The following is a 15,196-nucleotide window of genomic DNA, read 5'->3' as shown; positions in this document are numbered from 1 at the left end:
TAAATCGGAGGAGTATGTTCATAAGATTCATCGGATTTTTTTATAAGACTTCATTCCTAAAAAAATTTATTTGGAGTGAAAAAAGATCCAAAATCCCCAATGTAAAAACTTTAACTATGTCAACAAAAAAGACGTTGCCGATTTATCCAAAGTTCAGATTTCGATTCTGGAAAATTAAGCAAATTAGTGCATATTTAATTATTGAATGCCTCATGTGCATATACAAACTTAACATTTCAGAAATCTTATTATACAAAAAAAGTACACTACTCATGAAGTGTCTTGCTTTAATATTAACTTAAATAAAGACAGATGCAAGCTTTATGTACAACTACTTTATTTCAATATTCGTACAAATCGATATACTCAGCGGACAGTATGCAGTACAGCGCCCCCTAAATGCTTGGAGGACAAAGCACAACGCATTATCACAAACTCACTCAAGGCAGCGGTACAGTCAGCAATCAACAGGGAATTGCCATCCATTGAAATAATAAAGACCAAGAACAATAAAACTACAGAAACTAACAGAGTTGTCAAAATAATAAGAGGTTATTGGAACATTAGCCCGCTGTACAGAAGGAATGGAGAATCTTAAGCCAAAAGCAGAATGATCATTTAGCAGTTACTACTGTACAGTGCATTTAGAGGAACCATGCTGTTTTATACCTCTAGATGCCCTATATGGTAAATACAACTGTTATTTGAACAAGCTACAGATCTTAGCTTCAGTTACTGGCTTGTTTTGGTGTAGCTGATCTCCCAAGCACAGGCTGTGAAAAATAGTTTACATGAACTTAAGTGCAAATCTAAGTAAAGTCTTTGCTATTAGGGGTTTCTGGTCTAAAACTCTTCATGTAAACAGAATCAGATTGATTAAATTAAATCAAACTGAATTAACCATTTGCAGAAAGATATTAACATAATTAATACTAATATAAATGTCTAATGTACACTTTAAATAAGGACATGCTAATCAGTAGATTTTATTCTAGAAAGACTACAAATGGTAGACAGTCAATTAAAATCAAACAATAATAGCAATGACATACAGTGGGAGCAGTAGAAACCCTCTAAAAGAGACAGAATGCAGTCTAGAAAATGAAGTACTTTAGAAAAAAAATTTAAATAAGGAGGAAGTGAAATGGTTTGGTCATCTCTGTAGTAAACACAAGGGGCAGGAAGACCTTAGAGAGAGCAAGAGAGGGAACGAAAGCTCTCCCGCTACAGACGAGAATACCCTCCAAATGTTCAATATACAACAGCCTCCAGCAAAATATACACAAGAAGCATATCGAGAGTGGAAATTAATCTCCAATGGATGACGAATGGAGTAATAAAGTAGTAAGCCAATCAAATTCAAGGTAAAAACATCAGCAAAAGATTAGTGTGCTTCCATGCAGTGGAAAAATATTCCAATATGTAAAATACATGGGTTACTAGACATCAAACAATGCATCCCTTCATTAGACCAGCGCTCCCTGGCCACAAGAGAACAAACAGAACAAAAGACAAAAGACAGAGTGGAAACAAAACCCCAAAGTGGACAGAAAGCCGCCTGAGGTGCAGAGGTTCAACAAGCGGATGATCCCAGGTCAAATGGTGGCTTGGTTCTGGGTGCTTTAGCAGGACACCTCCATGGTTTGCGGTCTGTTCTGGTTGTCATGGACCGGGCCGCCGGTGGCGCCCTCCATCTGTGAACTGGTATGTGCGCGGCTGCGTGAGCCGTCTGCCGAGCCCATGCTGGAGGCAGAGTGAGTGCGAGATCGAGCCAATCGGGTCATACTGGCAGTGGGCACTGAGAGAGAGAAGAGAGAAATCGAACGGAGGTGAAAACATGTATGCAATAATGCTGCTGCTGCTGCTGTTTTGACTGAGGCATGACTGTTGGGACGATCCTGAGTGAGGGGCATGAGCTTCACAGGATAGCCAGTTTTGCACTCTCAGCATTCGGATCCAAACATATGAAGATCCAAGAGAGGGAGAATAATGAGTCTCCTCAAAAACTGAGTGACTCCTGCACATCTGCACACTGCTGACTGCTCAACTAATACAGGAATGACTATGATAACAGTTTGGTTTATGGTTAATGACAATAGTAAGCTGAATCCCAATTCACATACTGCAAAATGGATGTCGAAACAGATTAAATCAATTAAATTCTGATTCAATTAAATTTAGAATTTTATGTATAAAAGGCCATTTAACTGAATACTGCCACAGAGAGAAATTTTTTTCATATTGTGTTTCAGACTGATCCAAACCATTAACTCTTTCCTTGCCGAAAACAGAATTTTCTGTGTTTTCACTGTTATACACTATTGTGCTATTACGCTTCTCCTGAATGAGTCTAGAATGCCCCGATCAAAAACACAGGCGAGGAAGACGCAGAAACGAGCAATCTCATATATAAACATATGCATATGAAAAATAATGCGATCGTCAACAATAAACTGCATATAAATGAAAACTGCCTAATGATACCGAGTGAAATGTCGATCTAGGAAGTGGTAAAGGACTGTGTAAGCTTTGGCGGTGCTGATGAAAGCGATCTACCGCATCTTTGCTTTGATCTATATATTGAATGTGACCCAGATGTAGTATTTGATAAAAATGAGATTTTCTCAGCTTTTTGCTCAAAATGGTGCTTTTTTTAAAGTTATTTTTTATGAACTAAGCTAACTCTTGCTTGTTGCATGCAAGTTTTTTTATTCACACATTACAGAAATATCTCAAAAGCCCATAAGTAACACTATTTGGGTCACTTGGTTCAGTTCTTGGTCCGATCCAGAGTTCGATTGATCCCCCCTCCCCCCCTGCTGGTGTGTTCACACAGTAGTTTTTGGTTCCAAACCACAGTGCATTTGCATCATAAGAGTGGCAGCTGTTTACCCCTGTTGCCAGGTATTAGTCTCCAAAGCACCAACACAAAATGGCACATACGTCTATTTGTTACGACTGTAATGCAAATGTTCAATGTGGGAGTCAATTCCTGCGAGCTGAAATACATTCTCTCTGCTTGCAGCACATCAGTCAAGCTTGTCAGGAAAGCGAGTGAGTAAACAAATAAATACACCAATACATATGTCATTAACAGTGGTTCACTTCAGTGATTTAATACGACTGCGTACTTTAGTACTTTTTAGGTGAACTCCGGTATGGCTCATGCTTCATTTCCAAACAAACTGAACTCTAATGTCAAATAAACCCGGGTGCGCACCAAATGCAAGTGTGAAAGCTCCCATTTGACCCACTACTATCACTACTTTTGTATATTACTATTGTATATTACTTGTATATTATACAGGATGAATAGTATGAAAATTGGGATTCAGCCATAGTTACCCTAAAACCCAAAGTATACTTCGCATTTTACGTGTATGCGAGGGACAGCGTGCAGTGCACGTAACGCAAATTGTGTCATCAGAATAGCACGTGCACCTCCTGATTTTTGCAGGTCAGGTCACACTTGCGCAATGAATTTGTTTTACAGTAATCCGATGTTTCACAAGGTGGAAACACTGGCCCGGGCCATTGTTTCACATTAGAAAATGAAACTTAAAGACAATGAACAACAACAAAATAGCGGAGACTGCAACAACACCAGGCACTCACATTGACAAGAGCTTGTGAGCGAGAGGGTATGAGACAGCTCAGCTTTGGTTTAAAAGAGTTCAAAAATATTTCTTATGCGTCATAACTTACTGGGAAAAAAAGAGCAGACACTGGGCATGGATGAAGCTTTCAAGAGCGCATGTGTCGACCACCCGCGTTTGTGCACAACATCAAATGGAGTACACTTTGAAAGGCTACGCGTTCGACTGTAAAAACGAAGTACACTTGAGGCTTAAGAGCAAAGTCTTTTTTTAATACTCGGGCCTAAACAGAGTGCTGCAGGGATGGTGCACTTTTGTAGACCAACCTGGAAGTAGCATCACCCTGGATTCTCTTGACAAATCCAATAGGATTTTTCTTTTGGCTTTTGGATCATTGCAGAAAATAAGCTCTGTGACTAACAAACGTTCATGATTCTTACACATTTTGTTCATCAAGATGATCTTTACAAACATGAAAACCATAAATACTATTGGCAGAAGTAATGCTAAAGTTGGGCTATATTAGCAAACCTCACCACAGTAGCATGACTTCAACGTCACCACTTTTGATAACCAAACATTTGATAACTATTACAATCTTTAAAATTTGAGTTGTAATCGTTTGCATGAGTGATTATAAACAACCAGGCTGTAAATGCAGACTAGTTAGTAGATGAGTTGACCGCGCAATGACAACCTCTGTAGTCCCATTTAGCCACCACCTTTTAAGACACGTAAACAGCTTAAGACATCTTAAAAACATTTTTTTTTAAGACAGCTTAAAAGTGGTGTACTGCAGATATATTGTAATATATGGAAATATCTTGAGCTTGTGTTAACCACAGACCTCGTTTCAGGCATTTAATCAAAAACCCATTCGAAAGACCCATTGACAATGGGCCAATGATAATGCTAACTTGTTTCCGGGTTTTAGCGCTCATTCCTGCAGCACTATATCAGTAATTCTCTGAATCCTGAGGTGACAACCGCCCTGCTTGGACACTGCAGTCATTATTCTCCCATGAAGGAAAGAGAATCCTCTGGAGAGGATCAAGCTCAAATTCATTTTTACCATTGCAGCAAAATGAATAGTCAACTTCAGACAATGCAGAATGTGGCATGCAAAGTAAAAGTTATGTTTCTATGTGAATCATAAAAAGAATATAATAAGACGTCTGTTGGTAGTGGACAGTGTGCACAAACACATTCTCTCAGACTGCATAGAATCATAAACAAACATTGACAACATATGTCCATTTACCATGCTTTACACACCGCGATGCTGAGACAAAAAGACATTGGTATGCATGTGATTGGGACGGGAGGGACAAAGACGTACAGACAGTGAGGACAGGAAACACGGGAGGTTGAGATGACGAGCTTAGGCTCAGCTAAAGGTGCTGGTTGATCTCCTGATACCTGATTCGCTGTTCAGGTGGCTGAGTAGCACATGAGGGACTGTTGGCATTGGATGTAAGGGTCAAGAAGGAAGAAAGGGAAAGGGAAAGCAAAAGGAGGAGGAAAAAGATGGGACAGAGGAAAGGGAGAAATTATTTGATAGTACTTTCTAAAAGAGGGAGGATAGAGAAAAGGAAAGATTAAGCAGAAGCTACAGGAGAAGACGCAAGGAAAGTAGGGGACATTAGACCAGGTGATGGGAACAGCCTTGAAAGTTAGTTAGGGTTCTAAATTATTCAAAATGCAAGAAAAGTGGCCGCCAGTGGCAAGGTGAACTTTTTTTTTTGGGTGGTTATGGTTCTCTTTTTGACATAACAGATTATTTTAAGGTGAATATCCTTAAAGCATCAAGGATATTCACAACAAATCAAATGAACATGTGGACGGAGAAGACAAAAATAGTACTTTTTAACCCAAACCATTCAATAGTAGTCTTGGTTAATATAATTTTAAGACCGTGGTGAAAGTTTAAATTTGAAAGTATAGAGAAAGTGAGAAAAGGGAAATTGTCTTCTTCTGGGATAGTCCCTCACCAGAGCGAACACTTGTGGGTTTGTTTAAGATGAAACTATAACACACCCCAAACAGTTACAAAGAAAAGAACAAAAAAAAAAAAAAAAGAAAAAAAAAACTGACAAACACTTAACTGACTCAACACACAAGGTGGAAATTACCGGATACCCTACCTCTACTGAAATGCAAATATCAATGACAGAATCAGCCAATGAGCATTATGCTCTGTTAATGACTCATTCTGCATTCGCTAATATTTCCGACGAGACAAAAGAAGAATTACAATCATATACAGTATGTTAGGTGCTTTTCCTGTCTGAACCTACAATTTACGTGTATGAAGTCTGCACTAAAAAATACTACTACTGAATAAAGAAAAAAGGATGATTAAAAAGCACAGGAGTACCTAATCTAATCTATTTATTAATCGGCAACATGTAGAATAAGGTTTCTTTGTCAATAAGTAGGAAGTTCTGTGTGCTGGGCTTTTTGCACAAAAATACAAATCATAAAATAAACTAATTAAAAAAATAAACCTGACATCCTAAATATCAACCTTTCAAACATTTTGGATGTAAAAATGCACTGGTGCTTAATCTGCTTATATACGGATTATGGATTTTAATAGTTGATCATTACTGTAATACTACCAAATGCGTTACTTTTCAAATTCATGAACTGTAAATATAAAAACCTAGTCTGCTGTTTTAGTCAATATACATATATTGAATATTTAATAATACCATAAATTGCACACAAAAAATATAATTGAATTGAAATGACCAAATTTCAGAATCACTTCATTTCAATAACAATGAAGTCAGAGTAATTTTTACACCTCTAATCCTTAAATAAATAACACCACAGCAGAATCAAAGCGTTGTTGATTACATTCTGAATTAAATGGTCTAGAAGGCACAAATCTTACACCGTGTGTGTGTGTGTGTGTTTCCGGATGGGAGGGCTGTATTTTTCAGAAGAAACAAGAATAAAAACTTACAAAGAGGTCAACAGATCTCAGGATTAGATTAGTGACTTGCGGAGGAAGAATGCAACTAATCATATCAAAATCTCAAAACTCAAAATGAGTCAAGCTGCTTTCGATCACGTTCCTCACACTCTCAGAACACACCTAATCACCAGTGACCGTTGCTAGTGTAATTGCGTTGAGTAAGTCAGAAACACTAAAAGTTTGGGTTGATTAAGATTTTTGATTACTATTAAGATTACTATTTCTATTCAGCAAGGATGCATTAAACTGATCAAAGGTGACAGTAAAGACATTTATAATGTTATAAAAGAGTTCTAATTCAAATAAACTCTATTCTTGAACTTTCTATTAAAAAAAATCCTGAAAAAAAAAAGCATCAGGGTTTCCACAAAATATTAAGAAACACAGCTGTTTTCAACATTAATAATAAGAAATGCTATTTAAGCAGCAAATCAGCATATTAGAATGATTTCTGAAGGATCATGTGACATTGAAGATTGGAGTAATGATGCTGAAAATTCAGCTTTACCATCAAAAGAAAAAATTATATTTTAAAATATATTAAAATCAAATCAGGTCTTTGGAAATATTTCACAATATTACAGTATCTACTGTATGTTTGACCAAATAAATGCAGCCTTGGTGAGCATAACAGACTTCTTTCCAAAACATACTCAAAAATCTTAGCAGCCCCAAACCTTTGAACCGTAGTGTACTTCATTCAGGAAGAGATGCATTCATGACTCTGAACTTTGACCTCCTTTTTTTTGGTTAATTTTTTAATGGCTAATAAAGTCTAAAATATTGCTGCTGTTTTGGCAGGCACTAATCGAAACCACAATTCCCATCAGTAATACATAGCTGTGAATACCACTAGTGTACTGGTGACTTCCCTCAGTAGTGAATGCATATTTAAAAACATCAATATGATGTTTAACAAGAGAGGATTTTAAGAGAGCTGTTGGGATTCTTTATAGATGAACTTGCCAAGACCTGCAATAATTCAGTGCTGCAAGTGGTTTAGAAATCACTAGGGGTGCAACGGATCGTAGATGATCTGTGATCCGTACGGTCCAGTACCCACGGATTGGCACGCATGTGATTCACAGATTGAGAGTGAGAGTGAAAGTGTATCATTTGCGCATGTTTCGTCTTGCCAACTTACACATACAAGCAATTTTAAACCATTCGAATGATAGAGAACTCAAATCGGGACTCGGACATTGTTTTCTGTGCACACAGCCGAAGCGTACACATGCTGACAGGGGAGCGATTCAGACAGTGCGTGGAACACAGAATCGATGCACTTGAACGGACATATACTCACAGTTATGTTAAAAAAAACACAAGTATTCTGGTAAACGCAGTCGTTTATGTCTTAAGTGAACCTAAACAGCTGAGAAACAAACCGGATGTTTGTCAGTATTAAGTCTGTGTATTTGGTCTTAAAGAGACAGCAGCCTTTAAACACCTGCTTCTCTCTGCTAATCAAACAACACCACAGCTTTAACAAAGATTAATCTGCATTTATCTTATGCAGTAAGCACTATTGTGTTTTTTTTAAACTTAATTTTTACATTTATGCACCTGAATACTACAGTTACTGACTTTATTTGTAACTATGATGTATTCATCTATGCTTTTAATTTGTGTAATTGTTTTAGTTTTTTTACTGACTTTAATAAACTTTAATAGTCAAGCTAGCAGTTTTTGCTGCGGTATAGAAGTATATATACTTGAAGTAAGCTTTCAGTAATAAATAAAGAGCAAACTTTTTTGCTAATCCGAAAAATGACCCGATCCGTGACTCGAAACCTGCAACATGATCTGAACCGCGAGTTTTGTGATCCGTTGCACCACTAGAAATCACACACCTTTAAAATGTATTTAATGTTTATATCACGGAATAAAAGCATACTCTGAAAATAACCATATAAACATTAGAGAGAGCTGAATGAAACTGAGGCCTTGAATACAGATTCATGGAGGTTTGAGGTATTACAGCAATAAAGATTCCATGCTATGCAAACCTCTGTTCAGTCAAAGGATCTTTTAGGGCACAAGAGATATTTATCCTGAAGATCAGAGAAGGTTTGTCACACAGGGCTCATGCCACACAGCATGCTCTTAGAGGAAGACTAGTGTACTTACACGCTGAAGAACGCAGCACTGCACAGCCACACGGGAGACAAGTCATGTGTTAGTGCAGCGGACGGCTGATCTGAAACCTGCTTAACTGAAGAATACTGGCCTGATGCTTCGAGTAATAAAGCCAGATCAGCAGTGGATAAACTACAGTTCTCATCAAGATTGATAACATCTGAAGCCTTGTGTTTTTGCTTTGAACAGGCAGGATTTTCCCTCTCACACCTACACCCATCAATGTGTCATATTCCTACAGCTGTTTTAGATGTTTTGAGTTGTGTGAGTATTTATGACGTACATTATTAAACCACCGGAGACATACAGTATGTAAGTCGTTGACCAACGTGACATGAAGCTGACATCTCTCTAACAACAAGATGCTTTCAGACAAAAATACAAACAAGAGACAAAATTTATACAAACAGTGAAGGTATATAACTGGGGAAGATGATACGATTAAACGCTTAACATTAAAGTGGCCTATGAAAAGACAAAGAGGACAGATACGTACTGTAGCCCATTCCCTGGACAAAGTACTTGAAAGCCTCAGCGAGTTTACCCGGCTGAAAATAGAAAACATCCACAGTTAATACAAGTCTAAATTACATCAAACTGATGCTGTGGCAGACATAATGGTGTTGTCTTTTATTCTTACTTGGATAACTTGAGGAAGTCCACCACAATCTGCCATCTGAAGAGAGGAAGGGAACACCAATCATATTGAAGTACAATAATCAACAGATGTGACCACAGAGGAAGAAAATTATTAAAACATAGCTTTAAAATTATGTTTTACAATTGATTTGAGGACAAAGAATGAGGAAAATTAAAAAAGAAAAAAAAGAAAGGCATTTTACCAACAAAAAATGGTTATAAGCCAGTTATTTTTCTCTTATTATTTTGCGCCACACAGAGATTTGATCTTCGATCCATCTAGAAGCAGATGAAGAAACCCCCCAAAAAAAACCTTAATCTAGACTGTGGCAATGTCTCCAAGACACTTGAAGAAACCTACCTGCAAAGCTACAGTACTGTGAAAAGTTTTAAGCAGGATTTACACTTTCGTCTGGCTCCGCAGCACGAGCCTCCGCTGACTGTGCGAGCACCTCCCCAAACAAGCTGTTTATACTTGTTGCACTCGCCATTGTACTATTCTTTGAAACGACAGGGGGCAACTCAGAGTAATAGCCCTCTAAAACTCAGGAAACAGAGGGGAGAAGTAGCAAAACTTTGCGTTTCGCGTAGAATGGATGAATGAATAAATGAATTTCTTTATGTATAAACTTGTTAGGTTGTGGGTTCATTTGGATGACGCATGTAAAAATGTCTGTTTTTAGTACACTTCATCATATACCCACACTACAAAAGAATCAAAGAATCATGTAAAACCCTGTAAAGCTTGAGATTATGTGCCGTTAAAACTAAATACTGTATATGGCTATGAAACAAATAAAACTAAATTGAACAACACCACAACAAAAAAAAAAAAAAAAAAATTAATTTCATAAACAATTAATCTAATATCTGCTAAAGACGTACCTGTTGGGCTAGAGTCACTATCAATATTTGGCGTGACCACCAGCGTTTAAAACAGCTTTTGTTCTTGTTCTTGGTTTTTCAGGTAGCTTTGCAGGTAGGTTTCTTCAAAGACTTGGAGATGTTGCCACAGTTCTTCCGGATTTTGTCTATCTTAGTTTTTTTCTGATTCTTCATGACTGACTTGACTTCTGACAGGATTAGCGATAGCAAGGCCTCAAACATTTTATTTGTTGACAGATTTATAATAAAAAAATTTTACATTTTCAAACTCCCAGCACATGCAGAGATGGAGTTTGTGTGGTGCTACCTTTACTGCAAACCACTGTCTTAACTCCGAGACACTGAAAACACTGGATCATAAGCTGCTTTTTTGTAAAAGAGCACAGTGCTACGCTTTCTTGACAACTCAAAACCTCATTCGGTCTACACAAAGGTGACAAGTTTGCATCCCTAAATTAAAACATTGCTCGAGGAAAACAAAGTTGACGTGCCTTGAGTAAAGTAGTCTTGGTTGGATTTAGCCTTGAGTTGCATTCAACCTGTAAAAAAACAAATAAAATCCCACCTGCTTAGAAACAAAATGGAAGGTACAGACAGATAAAATGACCAACTCTACTCTAAACCAAACAGTTTGCTCAGCATTATTGGCTCAGTCTCACTTTAAAGTGCCACACTTAGGCAAACTCAGTAGGTTTGTTCACTAAGTGCACATTAAGCTGTTACTGTATTAAGGATTTAAAAACAGATGGAAATGCTGTTTTGGACAATCAGGATCCAAGACCAGAAGCATATTATAGTTATTCAGGAGTGCTTTACAACAAGCACAAGTGCATAAGACTATGATGCACAGCCCGTTTTAGGATGTAATGTCATTGGTACACTCTGAACGGAAATGTATGAAGAGATAATGAGCATAATGGGCCTTTTAGAAAGCACACTGTGCTCTCTAGCATTGCCCATAGATGCAATAGCAATGTTCTTGATTAGTCACTCACCACAGCCTCTACCGCTGGTGATGTGTCACCAACTATTAGCAAGGCAGGACACCTAAACAGCAAGAGAAAAAAGACAAAGGTCTAAGGAAGAGAAGGCACAATGATTTACAGCCAAAAAGAGAACAAAAACAGACAACCAAACAGCCTACTTCAGTGTTTGGACCGTATTTTCATTAAGTCCCAAGACAGGCCTCTCAATCTCCAGATCTCGCCGACTGTGATAAGGAAATGAAAACTTTATCAAGATCAGATCATATGACAATGATCAGTACGTGAACTGATAATGTCACCTGTTGTAGGACTGGCAGAAGAGAGCCAGGTTGTCCTGATTGATGTCCTGAGCGATGTGCAAACGATATGTTTGAATGATCTCCTGGTTCTCCGTCAGCTCGTCCTGAGGTACAAAAACTCATGAACAGACTCTAAGAAAAATGTTTTTGTTCTGAGTGAATCATCTCATAGACGCGTAGGTGAGTGTCATATTTAAGGCCTACCGTGCTGAAATGGTGTGCCATCACAATGTCTACTAGATTGCTGGTCCATCCAGATAGCTATAACAGAAACACACATGCAAATTTTTAGTGAAAAGCACAATGTTTGAAGATTAAACAAATTGTGTTCCCAGCACCTCCACTAACTTGAGCACCTTTAATTATTGTAGCGTTCTGACCTGTAAGGTTATTATGAGCTTTACAACTGGGAAATCTTTAAGAAGATCAACTACACTAATCTGTTGAGAAATCTAAAGTATGGAGAAATTGGTAAGGGTTAGCTTTTGGCTAATAATGAAAGGATAAGGATAATCTTAATTATGCACAACAGTGTATAAAGAAATGAAAAAATTAAATTAATTGCACGCATTGTTGATTATACTAAAATGCGAATGCAACTAAAATGGTATCTTTTTTTTTTTTTTTTGAGAAAAGCATCCAAGATAATACTAAGATTATTGTACAAGACAACTGTTGCAGACTAAAGCATTATGTGTCTATTACAAAAAAACTGTACCTTTGGAGGTACAACAGCTTGTTGCTGGGGCAGTACGATTATCATATTTTTATTGTCATTTATTTAACTATTTAATCATTTTCAATAAACATTGATTTGACAGTGGATTAAAAATTTTACCTTAGAGGCAGCCCAGTCAATCCAGCCCTTAGCACAGGGGTCCACATTGATGAGAACCAACCCCTCCACCAGAGCAGGCTCATTCAGCTAAGAGAATGGTAAGATTACATGGATTAGTCCATCATTATGGCTCATACTGACTTTAACACTCAGAGCACCTACTGACTGAGAGGATTAGGTGCTTGACATGTAGACGATCGAACAGCCTAATGAGACAGATTCTTGACTTCCTATTGCTACCTATAGACTTGTCAGGGTCATGTGACAGTTGAACACATTGTGATTGGCCTGGGAGCACAAAATACCACAGAAAACTTAATTTAAAAACATAAAAAAAAAAAAAAAAAAAAATGCGAGTAGTCAACATGAAAATCAAAACTGATCCCATTTACTTTCTGAATACTCATTCTCAGTCTTTTCTCTTGTGCATCAGTGCATATTATTCTACAGAGTAATCTTCAAATGTGTCATCAAACAGGTATAAATACTTCTGCATCTGCAACATCTTTCCTTTTTGGTGGACATTACCAATATTGCTTGTTACTGGTTAAAGTTTAATTACGCTAACAGGCAAATAGATGTTTAAAGGGATCGTTCAACCAAAAATGAAAACTGTTGCCATTGTCATCCTCATGCCGTCCCAAACCTGTATGACTTTATTTCTTATTCTGAACAAACAAAGATAATTTGAAGACTGTTGACCTCCATCGCATGAATGAATGAATGAATGAATGCACGGATTAATTTTCACAGAAGAAAGTCATATGAACTTCATCATATTTATTTTTAGGTGAACTATTCCTTTAAGCATAATTTTAAACTACAGTGGTAGATATTGAAGCAGTTATAAAATCTTGCCCATGTTTAACAGTAAAGTAATACATATTAAAGGAATGGGATTTGGGTAGTTGACTGACTGAAAAACTCTCATTTGAGTCTCCATTCTAGTTTGGAGTGCCACTTTACAAGGTCTAGTTCGTGACAGATAAAATCAGCTTTTGGCCAACATTTTGTCTTGTTGAATATTCTGCTTTACCACTGAAATAGGCCTGTTATAGAAGATGGCTTGACAATGAAACAAAGTAAAGCAGTGGGAAAGGGATAACTTTACAAATTGCTTTACAGGTCTGAGAAAGTCAACTTTAACCTCAGTGGTGACCAAGCAAAAACTTCTATCTATACGTGATCTTGCATCAACACCTTAACCAAGTTCTCATTATCTCAAGTGTCCAAAGCGTGCGCTTACTTCAAGAGCTCACACTTGGTTTTAACAAAGAAATTCAGCTACAGGCAGCAATGTGAACTAATCAAAAGTCTTGTTACAGTGATCGTGATGGAAAAAAGTTCAGGTTTCACACCTCTTCTTTTTCCTCTCTGCATAAGGCTCTGCACCAGACATTCAGAGAAATGGCAGCCCTCTCACATGACCACATGTCTACAGACAAGCATGTGACAAGCAAATTGTAATTCAAATGATTTTAAGTAGTTTACGGTGCTGAAGTTGTTCTGCAGAGCTGCGTAGGTGTGTGTTTGTTCAAATCGGCCATCTGACATCACAGAACCCAATAAGCAAGTGGCAGAAATATGATAAATGTGCAATGCAAGCTGTTAGATGGATGAAAGTGTGAGGTGCTGAACTGAAGTAATAGAGTCAGTAGTGAAAGACAGCCACATTCTTTAGTTCATTTGAGAAAAATACCCTTTATCTCTTTATACCTTGATAACCAGCAGGAAACATGAGAGTGAGTGCGTTTATGAAGGTATCTATCCTCAGCATTCATGTTTGTGCACAGATGGTGAATAAGAGCTTTGTGAAGGGTGAGAGTGTGAATGCATGCGTGAACTATGAGTCTCAGAGGTGTGGGGGATTTATTGCAGACTGAGGACAGATGGTTTTACTGCAGACGCACTTCAAGGATCTTCACCTCTGCTGACCCGAACTTCATTCACCTGCTCAATTAAACATCTAATGGTGCGTTTTCACAAGCTACTCCAACTAACGGTTAGATATTACAACATACAATGACTGATCGGTCATTATAGCAAAATAAAAGGGAAGATATTTTCCTTACAGCCAGTCTAGTGAGGATATAAGCTCCCGCGCCCACACCGATACCAATCACACTGTTGATCCTGTTAATTAAAGCACAATCATTCATATTGCTTATTAACTGCCATATATTCTGATAAAAAAAATACACAAATTATTTGAGGCTTTAATAGAAGAATTCTCAAACATAAGGCATTTATATGAATGATTCATGTATAGAATGATTGTGGTCTGGACTCACTTTAGCTGGGTCAGAACTGCGGGCAGCATCTCTGCAAGCTCATCCATGGTTGGGTACTGGTACCTGAGGGAAAGAGGAAGCTGAGAGTGACAAAGTCTAGCTTAAATTATTTTTTTGTGAGTGTGAAAACACTGTGTCAGTAGTAAATGTGTCAGTTTTCAACATGGTTGAATAGATGGAGCCTCATCAGTGCACTGCTTTGCATGCCGTCTATAATTACAGAACAGTTAATGTTAGAATCGGTAACCTTACTTCTAATCAATGTCTGTTTTTCCCCTTTTGAACGTTGTGAAAACACTATAGAGGTTTTCTTTTACTATATTGAAATAATTATTATTTTAGCAAATGGGAACGCAAAAAAGACCTTTTCACCTGCCATAGACGCTTTAAGACAATTTAAGCATCCGAGAAATGTGGAAAAATGTCCATTATGGGTTACATTCACAGCAGCATCAATTTGAACATTAAGAATATAGTAATGATAATCAAAAATGCTGTTTATGAAGGCACCTCACTAGGTTTTGAGATTGTTTTTCGGTA

The 15,196-nt window shown here is 37.5% G+C and overlaps 1 protein-coding gene across 4 annotated transcripts in view; it reads right to left on the bottom strand.

Annotated features, from left to right (window-relative positions):
- Window positions 1-317: 317 nt before the first annotated feature.
- The window catches only part of ndrg3b (ndrg family member 3b), a 63,210-nt gene continuing 48,331 nt past the window's right edge, over window positions 318-15,196 (bottom strand). For 2 of the 4 annotated variants that reach the window (XM_058762877.1, XM_058762878.1), the window contains 12 exons: window positions 14,657-14,719; window positions 14,438-14,498; window positions 12,366-12,452; window positions 11,732-11,788; window positions 11,528-11,631; window positions 11,387-11,452; window positions 11,238-11,289; window positions 10,734-10,781; window positions 9,359-9,394; window positions 9,215-9,266; window positions 5,016-5,054; window positions 319-1,798 (listed from right to left, as the gene is read on the bottom strand). In XM_058762877.1, the coding sequence (XP_058618860.1) occupies window positions 1,623-1,798; window positions 5,016-5,054; window positions 9,215-9,266; window positions 9,359-9,394; window positions 10,734-10,781; window positions 11,238-11,289; window positions 11,387-11,452; window positions 11,528-11,631; window positions 11,732-11,788; window positions 12,366-12,452; window positions 14,438-14,498; window positions 14,657-14,719 (841 nt within the window). In that variant the 3' untranslated portion in view covers window positions 319-1,622. Of the gene's footprint in view, window positions 1,799-5,015; window positions 5,055-9,214; window positions 9,267-9,358; window positions 9,395-10,733; window positions 10,782-11,237; window positions 11,290-11,386; window positions 11,453-11,527; window positions 11,632-11,731; window positions 11,789-12,365; window positions 12,453-14,437; window positions 14,499-14,656; window positions 14,720-15,196 lie in introns of all 4 variants that reach the window. The other 2 variants (XM_058762880.1, XM_058762879.1) reach the window with 2 other exon arrangements.

Source organism: Onychostoma macrolepis, chromosome 23 (assembly GCF_012432095.1).
Source record: "Onychostoma macrolepis isolate SWU-2019 chromosome 23, ASM1243209v1, whole genome shotgun sequence".
In the NCBI taxonomy this organism is placed as follows: domain Eukaryota; kingdom Metazoa; phylum Chordata; class Actinopteri; order Cypriniformes; family Cyprinidae; genus Onychostoma; species Onychostoma macrolepis.
This window is presented reverse-complemented; position numbering and strand designations above follow the sequence as displayed.